The following is a 20,195-nucleotide window of genomic DNA, read 5'->3' on the forward strand; positions in this document are numbered from 1 at the left end:
TAGCTACACATTTATTAAGATCCTCTGCCACAGAACACATCTTGGGTTCCTTGCACACCAAAGAATTGAGGCAAGGGAGTAATTCACAAAAATAATACATTTATCAAATTAAATGTTTTCCTACCCTGCATAACAAAAATGCTGCTCTTCTAATGAATTCACCCATGCTTTAAAATAAAAATAATAGCAACCTGCTTAGGATTCCCTAGGTAATCACTAATCTGTTGCCCACATTCTCTTTTTGGTCCATTTATGCCTCAACTCTGTGCTGTTAGAGGTTCAGGGATGCTTTATAGTTTGCAAGTTAGATGGAATTGATATAGATATCTGAATAGTCTACCAATTGATCCAGGGGTGGTGTCTTGGGGGCACCTTACAACTCTGCAATCCTATGATTCTATTGTAATTTTGCTTCCAACATCAATGGAGCATAATTAGACCCACCATGTAAATTGTGTACATTCAATTAATGTGCATGGTTTTTGTCCCAAAACGTAAAGAGCACTGCAAGTCCTTGAGAAGTGGGCTGAAGAGATGGTTTTTATTCAGACTGTGGGGGAGAGAGAGAGATTTATTTTCCTCCTCTGAACCACCCATGGTTCAGGCTTCCCCATGAGTCCTATTCACATAACAGAAGAGTGCATTAATTGCATTAACGCAATTCATGTCACATATTTTGTTGTTTAGTCGTGTCCAACTCTTCGTGACCCCATGGACCAGAGCACACCAGGCACTCCTGTCTTCCACTGCCTCCCGCAGTTTGGTCAGACTCATGTTGGTAGCTTCTATGACACTGTCCAACCATCTCGTTGTCACATCATATTTGACCCTTAATCTCTTACCTGGAGAAAGACAATTTCTCTGTAGAGTTCCTAACCTGAATAGCCATATGGCATCTGCATTTGTCCACCGTTTTTCTGTAAATATTTAATCTTTGCTGTGAAATGAGACTGCCATTATTTTGCCCGTTGCCCATTGAGAGCTTATAGATCTGTGTTGCTTGTTTCCTTATAAAGGTTTAATACCTACACTTAGTTTACTATAACTGGTTTATCAAACAGTTTTACTTGAGTGTAGAAGCACTTCCTTTATTTTAATGGGTATCCATTTAATTACAAATACTAATCTGAACATTTATCGTTCAACCTTAATATGCTGATGGGTACTTTGCTGTAAGTAAATTCCTTCAAGTACACATTGATGGGTCTTCTGTGCTCTAAGTAGATTGTAAATTATTTTAAAATATTGAGTATATTAATGATGCACTCCAGAGGATAGTAGTCTCCAACAGACTCTACACTGCATCAATTAGCTAGCTATACTGTCAATAGATACTACCATATTCCAGATGACACACAGTAAAACAGATATTTTCTGCAAATTATATAAAAGTAGCTGAAAGTTTCTGGCATCTCTTGGGAATTCTGAGAAACAACAAAAAGCCTGAGATTTATAAATTGATAATAAAATATGTTCACTTGTGTGCACCCACATGACCTGACCATGGAACATCCGAATAGAATCCAACCCAGAACCAAATGGGTGGGGCTAATGTTTAATTTGGGCTTTTAAAGCCATACATTGTTAAGAGGTTGGCAGGGGAAAGGGACACAGTGTCTCCTTTCTCCTGCCCCTGATCACAAAACAGTTTGTATGTTCTCTGTGGGGAACATAATATATTAATATTAATTTATTATTTATACGCCACCCATATGGCTGGGTTTCCCTAGGCACTCTGGGCAGCTTCCAACAAAATATTAAAAAATACATTAAAACATCAGTCATTAAAAACTTCCCTAAACATGATGGTGGAGCAGACCTTTGCAGGATTACACACTTGGCACATGGCTCAATTCCTGTATCAGCCGTCACTATTACAAAGGGGGCCAAAACCAATGGTGAGAGATATCTTTGGAGATGTCCAAATCAGCACAGTTTGGAACTGCTACATCAAATTGGGCAGCGATATCTTCAGGGGCATCCAGATTGGCACAGTTTGAAACTGTGTGGTCCACCAGCTGAATTCAAAACAGTGTCTGATGGCATTCAATCACAGACCGAAATACACTCCTCAATCTTGGGAACAGATTTCCAGAGGCATCTGAAGTGGCGGAGTTCAGAATGTTTCGGTCCACCATATAGATTCAAAATAGCATGCAGTATCCAAAAACTGCCTCCTCCCTCTTGGCAACCACTGTATCAGGTTTGGTGGTGATATTTCATGAAGCTCTGGAATGCATAGAGAACAGATGAATAGACAAACACACCACCTTCCAAAATATATGGTAGATCTGCTTAGAGTATGAAAGGGGCATCAACAGCCAAATGCTTAGTACTTCAAAAAGAAGACAGTCAGTTGTCTGTAAATGTTTGCTTATTGTAGTCTGTCAAAATATTAACAACCTCAACACCTCTTATTTTCCATTGATTGCGTTAGAAATGGTAGTTGGTTTTTTGTTTTGTTTTGTTTTTTTGCTTGTTTGCTTTTTGCTTCAGAACATTATTTCTTGCAATACTGGTTACCATGACAACATGGCACATTTTTTGTTTTGTGTGATTTTTCTCCTTGTTTCCACCAGATCTATTCATACTACTGTAGTTTCAAAGAGGGTTTTATGGGGCACATCCCTTGATGAAGTCATATCAGTGGTACTGAGTACTTCTTTGGCTTCCATTAAGTCCTTAGTTCCCATTCTGGGCTCACTGTTTAGATTAGTTATTTTCACTATGCCTCAATGATTTAATTTCAAACCTGTTTCAACTGAATGAACTCTTTTAGAGCATTGTGGTCTGTCAGCCTTTGCCATTTAATCCATTGTCTCAGAAACAGAACTGTGATGATACCATAAGCTCTGGACTGCCCACGACAGGACAATTGGTACAGTGGTGCCCCAGTTTACAAACACAATTGGTTCCGGAAGTCTGTACTTAACCTGAAGCGTACATAACCTGAAGCAAACTTTCCCATTGAAAGTAATGGAAAGTGGATTAATCCGTTCCAGACGGTCCGTGGGGTACTTAAACTGAAGCGTACTTAACCTGAAGCAAACTTTCCCATTGAAAGTAATGGAAAGTGGATTAATCTGTTCCAGACAGGTCCGTGGAGTACTTAAACTGAAAATACTCAAACCGAGGTGTACTTAAACCGAGGTATGACTGTACATCATTAAAATACTAGAACTGAACCAAGGACATGCACTCAATGCAATCTGTATGTCTTGATGTGCAAATAGCCCTAATTAGATTACAATTTCCTGTCTGATAATAAAGCTTAATGCTTAGAATTATGATTGGATCCAATGGGCTGCTGTTCTTCCTGAATATTGGCAAAGAGGACTAGCCTTCTTGCACAAGAGGAGTCTAGCGTCATCCTCTGTGTATACTGCTGTGGGGCCAGACCATATGTGCTACACAACCTTGTGCATAAGGAACTGAACCATGTTAAGTCTCATTATAAGAAACAGCAGTACCAGCTGTAGGTGTAGTTGAAGGATACATGGCATTACTGCAGATTTAAGGCTTTAGAATGGTAGCTGGAGCAGAACTAAGCAGCTGTGTTCTGCTTTGGGTTCCTTTAAAACAACAGGGGCAAACTACAGTATTCTTTTTGTAACACTACAAATAAAGCATCCTTTTCAGGAGGAAGATGCATAACAGATGTATTTCTGCTGGGTTTGAATTGACGTAAGTCATAATGCTTTGCTTCAAGGATCATGCTCTTGGTGAGCTTTGCAAGAACAGCTTCTAAAAACAGGTGAACAAATTGACTAGTTGTCCGGGGGAGAAACAACAGTAAATATGATCTAATGATGCAAGACATCCCAAAGGATTCCAAAATATTTGAAAATAGGTCATATAAACTGAAAATAACTAAAACAGCAACACACAGTCATTGGTACAAGTTGCCAGAATGTGGATACACATTCAAACATGTATCCCATTGAAAGCAATGTTGTGTGGGTAGATGGAATCCAGAACCCCTCTTCATGCACTACTTTTGTAGGCTTACCATGCAATTTAGAAGCCATCAAGTGATTGCCCACTTATGTCTATGTATCTCCTTAAGTACCTACAATAATCTGAAGAAGTGTGCATGCACACGAAAGCTCATAGCAAAATATAAACTTAGTTGGTCTTTAAGGTGCTACTAAAGGAATTTTTTTTATTTTACCTACAATAATGTAATTAAATGTAATTTAATAATAATAATCCTCAGCTCGTTTGCAGTCAGACTCATCTCACCTTGTTTTGTTCCAGTTCAGGATTATACCATTATATCATTCACATCTCCAGAGGTTGAATGCTTTTTGGTTACTCAGTGCAACTTCTGGCTTCTTGTGAATATTGAAGCATCCATATCATTAACTAGCTCTAATTTAGATAAGGCACCTACCTATACCATCACATTGTGCAATGCAATGTGCAATAATAAATATACTGCAGTTGAACATTTGGAAATATTGTAATCTGATGACTGCTACTTCAAACTGCTCTTGCAGGCAGCCAAGGTTAAAGAAAATTATTATGCTGAACATCTATAATTGGTACTTATGGTTCAGGCATCGTTTTGTGTGATAGTATTTTACCAGTTCCATGGGTAACAGGCTCACACAGTTCTTTGATAATTTACTTCTATTGTTAGCCCAGTCTGAGTTTGCTTAAGGATTGTAAATAACGTGCATTTATAAGAAAGCTAATAAGGAGAGAGTCTCAGGGTAGCATTCAACCATGACTCGGTCATGAAATATTTTAAAGAAGCAAACACATAAATGTAAAATGACCAGCATAAAACCATGTGTGTATGCAAACAAAGATACTGAATACCCAGTTTATGTCCTTAACATTTTTCCACTAGCAGAGAAACCGGGTCATGGAAGAGGAAGAAGGTAGGCAATGTTTGGAGATTCCTCTGGCAGTGCCTGCCCTGCCCCCAAATCTATTCTGGTTGCACAAGGCCAGGGCTGTCTTACCCATAGGCGCTAGGGGTGCGGGACACCTGGGCACTGGGCTCTCAGGGGCACCAGGCCAAGAGTCCGGGGCCCGAGAGTTGAGTCTGGGGAAGAGCCTGCCCGTCGGTCAGAGTGCCGCGACAGGCTCTTCTGCTGTGGACGGCTCTGCACCACGAGTCCAGGAGTGACCGAGCCAGCGAGATGCTGAAGTGGCCAGCCGGCTCTGCCCTCCTGTGCGCCTGGGACTGGGCAACCGGGGGGGGGGGGCGCTGGGCGGATTTTGCACCCCAGCGCTGCATATGCTTAAGACAGCCCTGCACAAGGCCACCAATTCGATACCACCCATTGACTCTAAATGCAGAAATATACTGATGAATGCCTTAATTTGGCTCTCTAAGGATTTTGAAATCACATTTTGTTTTTATTTATATTTGAGGTTTGTGTCTCCTGGATAGATACTTGACACAAGTCATTTCAATGGATCAACACCAAACATAATTTCTGTACCAACCTTAAGAAGCATATGAGATATTTGTTCCATTTGTCACTTCATCAACAACTGCCAATGCATGTTCTGGATGCTTAACTACAAAACCAGATAGGAAACCTTGGCAAGGGTAGGTGCCCCAGGTGTGCCTGTTTGCACATTTGCTCAGATCTTAGCATTACTGTGCATTGTTCCTCATTTGAAGACACAGAGTCATGGCCTAATTGAGAGTTGTTCTCAGCTGGTTCTCAGCCTGGAAACCTACCTTTTTCAGCTTTAGAAGTGAGTGGTTCGTATTGCACAATTTATAACACCTTGTAAAACCGACCATCTGAGTACTGTGGTTTGTTCTTTCTGAGCTTTGGCCCCATTTAAAGCACAGGCCAGCTTGTTAACTAGTACCCACAATATTCGTTAACATGTTCTCAACATGTTGCCACCCCAACCCTCTCCAGATCCATGATAACCTTGGAAACTTATTTCAATATTCACTTACCTCCTTGGCAGTAATCCCTAATGTACTCAGGGGGATTTGTATTTTTTTTTTTTAAAAAAAAGATTTTTATTGATTTTCAAACAAGACAGACACAAACAAAACATATAATATAACACTGTCCCTTCTTTTTCCCTCCACACACCGGTCCACTTCTGCCACCAGTGGGACCCGTGTGCTTTAAGAATCAAAGGGGTCCAATTATGAATTGAGTTCTGCTTCCCCCCTCCCTCCTCCCTCCATATCCCCCCCCCTGCCACTGAGAGAACAGGGAGGAAGGAGTTATGGGGATTTGCATCCCCCAACTCTTTCATAATCATACTTACAAACCTACAACACATAGAAAAAAAAGGAGACAAAAAAAAGAAAAGAAAAATTGGGAAAAGTTAAAACTTCCCAGTTCTTATTATTTTAACATCTTAATTGCGACTCCCTCGATAGTCTTCCTCATGGTTTTCCTAACATGTTCTAATTACTTGTGGCGAATTTTCCAACTCAGTTTCAAATCTTAATCTTATAATATTAACTCAATCCTCCTCCTTTTTCATGCTGCCCTCCCACAGGTCCCCTCCTGCCACAAGAGGAACCTGCAGGGCACAGCACTTCCAAGGTTCCATTTCCTCCTCACCCATCTGGGCACCCCCTGCCACTGAGTGCCTCAGAGTAAGGAGAGGGGGGTAGGCAGCTTTCTGCCTAGAACATCTCACTTAACTTACAAACATTTACAGTAACTTAAAAGTTCTTTCCCAAACCGTTCTTAAACTCCCTTAAGGAAACATAACTTTTTTCCCCTTTCTTTTTTACATTCCATCTCCTCTCCCTAAGTCTTTTTCCCCCAATTGGTTCAGCATTTCCATTGTCAAGCCAAGATTTCGAAAACCGTCTTTCAAAAACCAAAACAATACCTTTTAACTAGAATTTTTACCCCACACCCATTCTTTCCCAAATCCATCTCCAGACCTTTGCCCCCCCCCTGCCCCTGTCCTTCCCATCCCTCAAAAACACCACTCCACATTTTAACCCCTCCAGGATCTTCAATTCCTATAGTCTTTAAGTCCCTTTGTCTCTCATCTTCTTGTTCTGCTTGTTTTTCTTCCTTTTGGAAACCATATTTTGCTTCATCCCAAACAAATTTGTCATAGTCCAAGTCCTCTTCAGTACTTTCATCCAGTTGTTTCTCCTCACACGCAGTCTCAAAATCTGCAGTCTCCAAATTTAAGTTATCCTCTAAGTCCTGGACTTGGACTTCAATCTCGACTGGTGGTAAGTTGGGATGTTGCCGTTCCTTGTAAAAGTCTTCCCATGACAGCAAGTAGTTCAGCACAGTCTCCTGGAAGGCTCGAGAAAGCTTTGTTTTCATACTTCTCGTAACCGCAGATAAACAGGGGGTAGGGAACAATGGGTACTGGAAAATTCCTTTCTCAGACGATCGACTCCATTTTGGCTGTTCTTTTCCTTAGTTCTTAACTGAGTCCCAAATCCATTCTTACTTCCAATTTAAATAGTTCTATCACGTTTTCAAACAATTTTTACTGTTCACAGCAATGCAATCAATCCACCCGGTCTTTTGACAGTTTGATAGCTTTTGACAGCTGTCAAAGCGCTCGTCCCCTTAATGCCGCTGTACCTCAAGGGGTGCCGGACTCAGGGGCTGAGATGGTTCCAAACAAGTCTTTTTTCCCTCTCGGGTCCACAATTTCAAATTCTTTCGTTGTTCGGCTTGGGTTTTTTTTTCCCAAACGCCTCCCAGTTTCCCATTAGGAAGAGACCGACTCCCGTTTCTTTAAAGTCTCTCCTATTTTCCAATCGGCAAATTTAGAATCCAGATCAAAGTTCCACTTACTTCTTTAGAAATCTTTAATTCAAATCGGAAGAATCCGCCGCTTGCCGGGTCAGGACTCGGAGCTTCGCTTCCCGGAGGTAAGATGTGGCCCAAAATGGCTCCCGCGGTTCAACCCCGCCGGCTCACGATCGCTCTATTGAGCTCTCGGGCGGCGGGGGATCCGCCAAACGGAGCAGCCGCTGGACGCCTGAGTCATCGGAACTCTCGATCCGATGCTTTTACGGGGAGTCCGCTCGCTCTGCGGACTTCCCCCCCCCTCCGAGAAGCCAGGGACTTCGGCACGCGAAGTCCCTGCGTCCTTCTCACCGCCGCGACGAACCGGAAGTGATTTGTAAAGGAATGTAGAGGAGTGTGGCGATTCACAGCTTTGAATATTTGATTTCTGCTCCACAAATGAAAAGGAATAATACTTGCTGCCTCTTTAGAGTGGGTTGAATATTGTGTATGCTATTCTGAATTATGAGGCAGGTGCTCTGCCTTCAAGGAGAATCCATCAGTGTTGGAGGGGCAAGTAGAAAAAAGCAAACCAATTATAAAGTTGGAATTTGTTAGGAAAAGCTCAGTTCTGAAAAGCCAAAGATCAGTTAAGCATATAAGTGGATTTTGATGTTATCTCTGCAGAACCATTTCAAATCAGCGTGTCTAAAAGTACCTGATTGTCAACAAGCAATAGTGAATCAAAGGGGAGGAATCTGATGTATCAGCACATGAAAGGCAACGATGACATGAAATGATGTTGTGTTTCCTTCTGTGCCTCAGCTTTCGGTGATAGACGTGAAGCAATTTTAGCGTGGTACCCCAAATGACCCTGGAGTTTACACAGTATTGAAAACAGTATCATCCTTAATTTCATTTAGCTAATACAACCGTTGGTGGCCATGCTGAACTGTTTCCAAAGACCTGGACAGAATGTGTCAGTTTCTGTCAGGATTTTGTTTTCCAGTCATATGGCTTAAGGTCCTGCTGTGAGGGGGGTACAAAAGTAAACTGAGGCTGGAGTCTCATCCTTCCTCCCCCCCCTCCCAAATGTATGAGATCTCTGAGCAAAATATGATACTGTTAAGGCTATGAGACAAGCACTCCAGGCTCAGCTGTGTGTGTGTGTGGCTTATAGACATACAAGTCTCTTTAGTAATAGTTTTATTTCTAACATACCAGCTCATTCTGCCAGTAGCACTGAATTGCCACCAGTCACTGTCATCTGAAAGGGATGCCCAGCTAAAGTAAATGTACCATTTCTGCTAAGAGGCAGGCCCTAAAATTCATAACTGACTCTTCTGGCCTACTTGCTGTTGAAATTTCGGATGTCAAGCCTTCCTCTAACAATGGCAGCTAGCTTATTTTGTGACATGGTGAAATTAAAAAAGCTCCCTGCACATTCCCAGAAACCAATATCAACACTTCCAAAGTTTGAACTGCCTTCATCTAATGATGCAGAGAAATGGTAATAGTTGCTAAGCAACCTGCAACTCTTCCTTCCTTCATGCCATTTCAGCTTTTCAGGCTGTGTCTAGAGCTGCTTAATTTGATCCTATTTGCAGTGACAATTTAGGCCTGTACACCTGAGATGCCAATTCTCAAGGTGCATATAAAGAGCTCTGCCACATTTTGGGGAGTTGTACCTTGTGAAATCGGAATAAAATAAAAATAATGTGATTTCACCCCTTTGAAGTCTGTCAGGGAATGTTAATACACTTGTTTTAAACCAATTTGTTCCTGTCCTGCAATGCTTTTGAATGGCAGTTATATCGCTATTAATAATACATGCTTGTAGCTGCTATGCATTGCGTAGTAGTACAGACAACATTTTCAGACTTGCCACACAGCGCCAAACCTTGACCTTATCCTCGGATCCATATATTTTTTCCATGTTCCTGTCCCACATGGATATGAACACAATGCAAGTTAAATAAATATAGGGTGGCTGCCTTATACATAGAAATTCTCCTCCAGGTGTGTCAATTTTTTATTTTTAAAAAAGCCAAGGCTGTATTTCATAACACTTCAGAAGCATGCGCTCTTTTATTCATTCCATAGGCACTTTTAATGTGAACAGTGAACATTTGGCTGTAGCCATGAGTTTGGGGAGGGGTGGGGCTGGCAGCAGAATTGCAAATGCAGCTAGTCAAACTGTATTTGAAATTAAGTCGTTTACGCTACGAATGCAGTCACTAAATCAAACGCAATCCTTGTATCAAATGCAATCAAATGAAAATAAGTGCTTGTCAGTCATCCTAGCGACCTATGCTTTCATCGGCTGTAATACTGGAGGCTGTGGTGAACTGAAGTGTCTGGTGCATTCCCTATGCCTACAGAAGTAAAATGAGCTGGAAAAAGAAGAAAATGTGAATATTCAAGGAAGGAACCTTGAATATTTCAGATGACCAGCTACCCCAAGGTCTCCCTAGCTATGATCCTGGTGGGTAAATTAGGAATTAATGTTAATAATAATCATAGCTGCCAAGTTTTCCCTTTTCTCACGAGGAAGCCTATTCAGCATAAGGGAAAATCCCTTAAAAAAGGGATAACTTGGCAGCTATGATAATAATAATAATAATAATAATAATAATAATAATAATAATAATAATGGCACTTGGTTCCAATCAGTTGTTATGCTCAACTCCATGATCCCTGGGCAGAAGTTTACATCCTGAGAAGCAGCTTTTCTAACCGCACCCACCAGACATATGCATAAGCTCCCATCTGTCCTACAGTACTGAAAACAATCCTGTGGTCTCCTGTGCTAAGAAAGGAAAGCATTTGGGGTTTCTGTGCAAGTGGTCATTATTAAGATATATTGACTCTTTAATAGCACTTTTTAGCTAGACTGCATAACAGAATCCCTCTAAAAAATATCCATCATCCAATGCTTCATTTGCATTCTTCTGTAGAACACTGTCCTCGTGGGCGCTTGGTTATGCTGTAGCGTGGATTTGTTAATCTTCAGTGCCTCGTATAAGTTCTTTATAAAGCATCACTATTACACAAGCTTCTATTCTGGTGGTCATTTAACTGGAAAAACAAAAGGTTTATCATCTTGTTGCTGTGTGTGCACTTGGTATGCCCAAAGTTCCTTATAGGAGCTTGAAAGCATCTGGATTTAATATGCACTTTAAAACAATCTGATTAGAGGAGTCCTACGACTGCCACAGCAAAATGAATAAATACTACAACATTAAGATGCCTTGATGTTGCAAATTACCTGGCTCTCTCTGTATGGGACCTGTAGAACAGGCAAATAAACAAATGCACCAGAAATCAAATTACCCCAAAGTTAACTACAAATCTCACAGACCATTTTCTTCTTGTTCCAAAGCAGGGCCTCCTGTATCCCCATTTACCACAGTTCAAGACAAGCTGTAAATGATTCTTTTTAAAGCCATGTCAACTGCCATGTGAAGTATTACATCTTGCAGTACAAATTAGGTTTTCTTTGAAGCATGGGAGGCATTCTGCGTAGAGAAATAAAAGCAGCTTTTTCCCCAACCTTGGTGTCGCTTTGGTTCACTCCCTGCCTTTGTATTAGAAGAAGTCATGAAGTATTAAATGCTACAACTGGATTCTGATAAGTTGATAATGTTGCGCTGCCATTGGAAAATAGCATCAAATACACCCTCTAACAGTGATCACAAAACAAAAATAAATCCTGTTAAGAAGGAATACAACGTTGATATCGTTTTCAAAGATGATTGGGTTATATCACAGCATTTGTTATTTGTTATCTTTTAATAGTCCGTCTAAAAGCAAAATCCAGCAGACATCCTCCCACAAGTCTTCAAAAGCATGGGAAAGCTTAAGTTGATAGGGAGAGAGTAGGCAGCAGTAGGAAAGCAAAACTTTTTCGTTTGCTTTTTTCCCCCAAGCTGAAGGCATGCTGGTGGAAGTCTAAATATTACCGTACTTTTCCGTGTATAAGACTAGGTGTTTTTTTTTTAACTTTAAAATAAGGTCAAAAAAACTGGGGGTGCCTTATACACGGATAGTGCATATGCTCATTTTCTGAATTTGGGGTCTCCAAAAGTAGAGGGCGTCTTATACGTGGGGGCATCTTATACACAGAAAAATACAGTATAATCTTTTTATGTTGTTAGTTATTGAGACAGATGGGGGAACTTCTGTAAGAGTTACCTGTGCCTCCCGCGCAGGAATTATTATAGGCTGCTGCCAAACAAAGTGAGTCTGCGTCTGTACCCTGGTCTCTCTCTAGCTGCTTGGGGAGTCTGCACTCTATTGCCTAGGACCCATCCCACTTCAGCAGAGTTGAGGGGAAATAAAGACACAATGAAGTTGTGGATTTATAATATGATCAGATCAGATCATCTTTATTGTCATTGCCCCCCAAAGCAAGAGTCTGTATGTTTCTGAATACCAGCTGTAGGTAAGCACAGTGGGGGGGAGAGGGCTATTGCACTCAGGTGCTGCTTGCTGGCTTCCCGTGAGCTTTTGTTTTGCCACTGTGAGAACAGGATGCCACAGGACAAAGTGAGCCACTGGGCTCATCCAGCATGGCCAATCTTATGTTAAATAAAAACAAATTTAGCTTTTGGTAAATGTTTGTAAACCAGCAACTTAAACAGTTTTGTTTTGTTTTTGAGCAGGAATACTCAAACTACACACACACACACAAAAAGTTGCATCTAGTTAAAGCTTGTGTGGTCTGTTTCCCTACCTAAACATTAAAACAGTTTCCATTCCTCAGATTCTAGTTCCACTGCAGCCCTTTCCATCCTGCCCACCCTCACCCACCCCATTTTAGCTTTTCACTCTTTGTCCAACTAATTATTTTTGCTAGTTTTAGTTCATGTACTTTGTATTTCCACTTCTCCTCCCAGTCTCTTGGCCAATCAGAAGGGCAGTGGAATTTCGTTTGGGAATGAAGTTCTCTCTTTCCTGTAATTTCTTTGATTCCTTGCCCGCTTTTGTGTTAATGTTTCACTTCCCCCTTAAGTTTCAGTTTCTTGGGCTGAGCTTTTGACCCTCCTGTGAAGAAAAGCCTCTAACTAAAAGCAATCCTTTTTCAACAAAGAACACAACACAAAAGAGCGAAAAGCTTCATTCCTTTACACTTTATTAGGACCAACTGAAATGTCACAAAATAATGAGCAAGCTTTCACGTTCTCCAGAACAGCCATAATGTCTGCATCGAGACATGGGGTGGTGTTCAGTGCTATTCCTACTCAGAGTAGATCCATTGAAGTAAATGGGCATGACTAGTTGAGGCTTGTTAATTTCAGTGCGTCCTTGTAAGACTTTCAATGAGTAGGATTTCGATGAATACAACCCAAGTAGGGATAAGGATAGTCTCTTAGATGTCACAGATTTCAGTTACATTTAGAATTCTGGGACAAAGAAGCAATGGTTGACCCGGATTTTCAAAAACATAAAGTTACCGATTTTAGGAAGTGTTCTAAAAAAAAAAAAAAAAAAGTCCATCAGAAGTGGCTTGCCCAGGGGGGCAGTGGCAGCTCTAGATTCCCAGCATAAGTATTGTTCCTTCTTACCAGGAGGGGATGAGGCAGCAGGGAAGTCAGTGCAGTGTGGACACACCAGCAAGAGCACCAGTTTGACTAGTGTGCCTCCATTGTGCTCAGCGGCGTCGCTAGACTTCTGGCTGCCCGGGGCGGCAAACCTGAAGGCAGCACCACTCTAGCATCGGGATCCTCAGATCCCAATGGCGCTGGAGCACCGCCCCCTGGCAACCCGCTCCGTAGTGCGATGAGTCCGTCGCGCGCATGCGCCGCTGTCACGACGCATGTCATGTGTTGCCGCTGCTGCTGTTGCTGCCCAGGAGGACTCCCTTACTTGAGGGCCTGAGGGCCTCATTCCTCCCACTCACCACCTGGGGCCTGACAGGCCTCATAAGGACAGATGCCGCTGCTGCTGTTCCTGCCCAGGAGGACCCCCCTGCTTGTGTGCCTCCAGGTCCTGTCCCTGCCTCTCACCACCTGAACCCAGGGCGGGGCCTGCCCAGGAGAATTCAAAACACTGCAGAATTCTTTTTAAAATGTTTTTTTAATTTCTTTTTTTACCTTTTTTTTCTTTTTGGTGTGGGGATGGATGTTTAGTCAGGTTTGGGAATTTGCTTAATTTTGGTATGTTTGAAATTTTTTACTGTTTTTGGTTTTTATTGTTTTGCCCAACTGTGGATTTAATTTCTGCAGGCAGCAAAATTAGGAGTCTGCCACATATCTAGCATTCAACAATGCCTTTTTGATAGACTGCAACAGGCTTGGTCAGGCTCAAGTTCTGAACGAGCTGGACGCTTGCTCCATTGTTGTGACAAGAAGGTGAATTCATGAATGATTACGAAGCTTTCTCAGAACTGTGAACTGAAAGCTATATAAAATGTCACAAGGCGCGTACTTTATAAACCAAGAAAATCTTTAATAAAAGTATTTTTTTAAAAAGTCATCCGCTGCTATTAATTACATCTTTATTTTATTGTGAAAACACTTTTATAACCTTACTTTTTAATGGTCCTTTTCCACTTAAACATTTTAGGGTTATTGTTCTTCAGTACCATCCTTGTGTGCTGCAGAACTGAGAATTCTGATACGAAGCCTTTCATTTCATATCAATAACTGTTGGAAAGATCCAAAACCCAAAGTCAGTTTGCAATCTGTTCTGGCCATTTTGTGTGTATATATAAGGGCATCTAATACTATTTCTATTATTACTGTCTGGTTCTTGTTTACCAGGTGTTCCTCTCTGATTACTAGATTGATGACATTTTGCAACAGCAGATGCTTAGAAAGTTACAGCTGATCCCCCCCCCGGCCCCCCAATAACAACAGGCACAATCCACCGGCAGCTGGTCCTCCACAAACACTGTGAATGAATTAAACTTGTGCCAGGGCACAAGCATAGCCACCATTTATTTCAGTGGGGTTGTTAAGGAGAAGTTCCTAGTGCAGGCACCCCCAACCTTTGGCCCTCCAGATGTTTTGGACTACAATTCCCATCCTCCCTGACCACTGGTCCTGTTAACTAGGGATCATGGGAGTTGTAGGCCAAAACATCTGGAGGGCCGCAGTTTGGGGATGCCTGTCCTAGTGGATCGAATTACTCCCTGCTTTTTTAACACATGTAATGTTAATAATAAACACAAGCATGCTATTCACCCTTCGTATATTTATATAATGTTCAACCAATTGCCATTTAGCAATTTGCCACCGATGACAATAATTGAGGTTGTTACTTTGAGATGAAAATTGATCTTGTCTGATGTGAATGGTGGCTACGCAAACAGAAGTATTTCAGGTTTAGCCGTAAAATAAAACTACCAGCAAGTACCCAAATAGCCCCAAAGTTACTTCTGTGTCAGTAGGGGCTCTGGAGCCTTTAGAAGCTGATCTGAGGACGGTGGGAGGGCACAGTGGGGAGGAGATGTCATTGCACTCGTGAAATGACTTTGTTGGATTCAACCCTGTGGCGAATTCAATGTCACGTTGTATCAAACATTCTGCCAGTGCAAGAATTTCAACTTGCCAGAGAGAATGACCGGGCCTCTCCCTTCCCAACATACTGTTGTTGTTGTTTTTTAAATCTTCTGACATACATACCCCGGGCGGAGCATGGGGGAAGAAGAGGAGGCAAAGGCCCATTGCACAAGTCCTTGTGCAGGACTTCTGCTGACGGGACTTGTTAGGTGAAATCCACCTTATGTGTGTGCCACATTGAACAGCCACATGTAAACTGGTGTGCAAGATTTGGTTTGCAATGGAAATATTTTATATATATATATATATATATATATATATATATATATATATATATATATTCCAAACGGGGGGGATATGGTATGGTAGCGGACTACTTGCAAGCTGTTCACATGCGAGAAACGACTTACAGTGGTACCTCTACTTATGAATTTAATGCGTTCCGAATGCACATTTGTAAGTAAAAAAAATTGTAAGTCGAATCCCATAGGAATGCATTGGGAGAAAAAAATCGTAAGTAGAAGCAACGCTATCTAAAAATTCATAAGTAGAAAAAATCCTATCTAAACCGCATCCAAGATGGCAGACGGAGCACCATTCATAAGTAGAAACATTCGTAAGTAGAGTTATTCGTAAGTAGAGGTACCACTGTACATTGGTATGCCTAGGAAGATGGACTAGTAATAATGTTTATGGCAGTGTTTTTGAACCACTGTTCCGCGGCACACTAGTGTGCCGCGAGATGTTGCCTGGTGTGCCGTGGGAAAAATTGAAAAATTACTTTATATATAGTCAATATAGGCACAGAGTTAATTTTTTTTAACATTTTCTAATGGTGGTGTGCCTCGTGATTTTTTTCATGAAACAAGTGTGCCTTTGCCCAAAAAAGGTTGAAAAACACTGGTTTATGGGCTGGTAATTTTTATGTACCTGCGTGCATGCCTGTGCCTCTCTGCCTCCCTCTTCTCTCACCATAGAACGCCAGCTCCCAGATGTTGGTATCTACCGAGAGGCCATGGCAGAAGATTCAGCAGGTCCTTGTATTGCTGATTGGTCTTCTCTCGCCCTTTTCTTCCACAGGCCCTGCTGCAAAAAAGAAGTATGTCAGTTATAACAATCTGGTTATCTAGTCAGCTGCATCAGACGGAGCCATGGGAGGATGGAGATTTTCATCCATTCAGTCACCTAAACCTCGTGTAGGCCTGTTCCTGAAACCGCAGTGTATGCACTGCTGGAGACGTTGAAAGGCCAGGCAGTTATTATGGAGGATCCAAGTATTCTGAACAGCTGCTCTATGAAAATATCCTTCACTTATTCTTGGCTTAATAAGTCACTGGCACTGCCACTGGGCTGTGATGTTGGACCTTTTCTTCTTTGTATGGCAGGTATGACCTATGAGCTCCGAGCAGCTTCTCCCGGGTGAACTGCAATTGGCCGCGGTGACTTTCAAGGGGCTATTTTTTTGTCTTTCTATGTACTTCCAAACTGCAAGTTTTTGAACTTTCTGTACAGTTTGTGAGGGATTTTTGCATATTGCCATTCATGTCGTTTCAGAGGTTCACCATTGGTTTCGAATGCACAGTTATCATACAAGCCCTGTTCTTTCTAACTTTAGCACACTAGAAACAAAAATGACAGAAACCCTGAGATTTAAAAGAATTTATGTACATGACTTGTATGATTATTACTGTACCACTGCAATTCATATATGTTATTTTTTTAATTAAAACAAAAGGGAGAAAAAAGATACTTAAGACCAAAAACTGTGCTGACCAAGCAAGCCCCTCACTCTGTCCCCCGTCCCCGCCCCCCGTTTCTTCCACTTCCACCTCCATTTTCTGCCTTTCGTAATACTGATGGCAACAGAGAAAGCAGAACGGATTGCTGAATTTTGATAGAGGTCGTCTTGATATTTGGAATGCATGCCAGTAATGTATTTTACAGTACATGTTAATAATTTATGTTGGATATTTGTATTTGTGTTTCAATTTTGTTCTTTTCATTACGGTATATAACTATTTTGCAATAATTTCAATAATTATTATGGTATTTGAAAGAAAGAAAACGGCTTTTACATGTCTTGAAAAGATTTTTTTTCTTTGTTAATGCCCCACTATTGACTGACCAGTGTGATTTAAACAAAAACAAAAAAAAGACTTTTAAGGGGGGAAAGCATGTATGTTTTATACTGTTTGTAATAAGTAATTTCGTTAATCTTGCTGCTTATGTGCCAATTTAGTGAGAACAATCTTTGCCGCAGAACTCCTCTCTTTCCATACTCTCCAACCTGTGATATTGTCTAAGAATGTATCAATAAAACATTTTGGTTAACTTTTCTTTATTTACTGTAAAAATGCTATTTTCTAGTTGGGACCCCACTTCTCTTTCAAGGTTATAGCAAGGTGGCTAGTCTTTGCTGAGATAGAGACGAGACAGGCAAGAAGTCGCAAGAAAAAAGCACGTTCCCTGTGTTTGTGTGACAGAGGAGTGGATTCCAGAATTGGCTGCTTGCTGAACAGAAGACTATTCTTGGCCAAGGTGAAGTACACAGATTGGGTCTATTTGTGACTGGAATATAAATTGTATATACACAGCAAATGTAAAGGCAGGTTGGAAAACAGGCAACCACTTTAGGGTATGGTCACTCTAAAGATTCCAAATGAACACAGGGCTGGCTGTAGCTTATAAAGACAGGAAGCATTAATTATTGCCCATAACTAATGATATTGCCAAGCAATCTTGAGTACTGGTCAAAAGCAATTGAGAAGTACTACACTTGGGCAAAAAAAATAAAAATGAAAGGCACAAATACAGGATGGGAGATACCTGGCTTGAGAGCAGTACATGTGAAAAGGATCTAGGAGTCTTGGTAGACCACAAACTTGACATGAGTCAACAGTGTGATGCAGCAGCTAAAAAAGCCAATACAATTCTGGGCTGCATCAATAGGAGTATAGCATCTAGATCAGGCATCCCCAAACTGCGGCCCTCCAGATGTTTTGGCCTACAACTCCCATGATCCCTAGCGAAGAGGACCAGTGGTCAGGGATTATGGGAATTGTAGTCCAAAACATCTGGAAGGCTGAAGTTTGGGGTGCCTGATCTAGATCAAGGGAAGTAATAATACCACTGTATTCTGCTCTGGTCAGACCTCACCTGGAGTACTGTGTCCAGTTCTGGGCACCACAGTTCAAGAAGGATACTGACAAGCTGGAATGTGTCCAGAAGAGGTCAACCAAAGTGGTCAAAGGCCTGGAAACGATGCCTTATGAGGAACGGCTTAGGGAGCTGGGTATGTTTAGCCTGGAGAAGAGAAGGTTAAGGGGTGATATGATAGCCATGTTCAAATATATAAAAGGATGTCATATAGAGGAGGGAGAAAGGTTGTTTTCTGCTGCTCCAGAGAAGTGGACACGGAGCAATGGATTCAAACTACAAGAAAGCAGATTCCACCTAAACATTAGGAAGAACTTCCTGACAGTAAGAGCTGTTCGGCAGTGGAATTTGCTACCAAGGAGTGTGGTGGAGTCTCCTTCTTTGGGGGTCTTTAAGTGGAGGCTTGACGGGTATATGTCAAGAATGCTTTGATGGTGTTTCCTGCTTGGCAGGGGGTTGGACTGGATGGCCCTTGTGGTCTCTTCCAACTCTATGATTCTATGAGAAAGGAACAGGCTACGACCACACTAGTGACTTCATGTGTGCAATTTTGCTTCCCACAGCCAGTCTGTGTGTAATAAGGTTGCCAGATGTTGGATATAAGTTAAATTCATCCCTTCACAGTATGAGTGCAATGAAAACGAGGCCAAATTCAACATGGCATGATTCAGAAAGACCTCCAAAGATCACGCAACAAGTTTCCCATAGGATGAAAGAAAAAGAATACAGGTCAAGACGTGATTCAGTTAGATTCTCTTTCCCGACAGATGAGTTGGCACACCTGCATGCTACCTTCAGGCAATGCAGCAATATTTTCTGTCTAATTTGAAGATTAGATTCCAAAGTATTTATCGTCCCATTTTATTCAGACAACTTGATAAATTATACTGATGAAGGTAATCAGCATCAAAACAAAATGTGACAGCCGGGAGGCGTTAGTCCACAACAGAATGCTATGGATGAAAACCTTCATGTTCCAATTGTGACTGAATCTTGATGCTGTTATTTTAAGGGGCTGAGAGGGAAGAGAGGGCACTCAAGAACTTTTTCAAAAGCCATACCTGAATGGGAGCCATACCCCAATGAAACAGACATACGATATACACGAATATATGGAAAATCACCATAACCTACAATTATGCATCCCAGTTCTATCCATGGTTCAGGATGCACTGCAATGTTGAAAAAGAATGTCTACCTGTGTAGGCATCGCCATTCACTTCTTTAGGGTAAATCTGCATTCAGACTGAGAGCTGCCACTTCACTGAAATGTGTGAGTCTCTGGTAGGTATGGGACTTCTAAGCCATTTGTGCAGACAGGCGGAGTCCCCCAAAGCCCCCAGGCAGCCCCCGAGCGGAATGATGACACAAGACCACGTTCTATGGGATTAAAATTGGCCACAACTTTATTAAGAATTCAGATGTAGGGAGACCTTGGCTCAGGCATTGGGCGTATATCCTTCCCAGCCCCCAGCCGAGGATCTGGGTAATTTCAGGGTTATCCAGCATGTGGGGGGGGGCTGGGCTAGTTCTGGAGAACATATGTTCAAGCAGATAGCCCCCCCCCTCGATCGCAGCCACTGGAGGGGAAGGGCAATGACAGCCTATTGTGTATGGTCAATGCCTCCCCCTTAGCCCCATTTACAGGAACCCTGTTATCGCCACCGCAATGGGGGCGGGGGGGTCACCGCCCATTTATGTAGATGACTAAAGGATTCTGCCCAAGGCCTGCACCCGCCAAAGTTGTGACAAATTGCTACGGGAAAGGCGAAACCTGTCAATGCAGGGAAATTCCTTTCCAGCCCTTCAACAGCAGCCTTGTCGTAGC

General features: G+C 41.9%; 1 protein-coding gene across 2 annotated transcripts in view; it reads left to right on the forward strand.

Moving 5' to 3' along the window:
* The window catches only part of GRM7 (glutamate metabotropic receptor 7), a 402,109-nt gene extending 384,356 nt beyond the window's left edge, over positions 1–17,753 (forward strand). For both annotated transcript variants that reach the window (XM_060271366.1, XM_060271367.1), the window contains one exon: positions 16,292–17,753. In XM_060271366.1, coding sequence (XP_060127349.1) covers positions 16,292–16,341 — 50 coding nt within the window. In that variant the 3' untranslated portion in view covers positions 16,342–17,753. The remainder of the gene's footprint in view (positions 1–16,291) is intronic.
* Positions 17,754–20,195: the final 2,442 nt, after the last annotated feature.

This window comes from Zootoca vivipara, chromosome 2 (assembly GCF_963506605.1).
Source record: "Zootoca vivipara chromosome 2, rZooViv1.1, whole genome shotgun sequence".
NCBI classification, from domain to species: domain Eukaryota; kingdom Metazoa; phylum Chordata; class Lepidosauria; order Squamata; family Lacertidae; genus Zootoca; species Zootoca vivipara.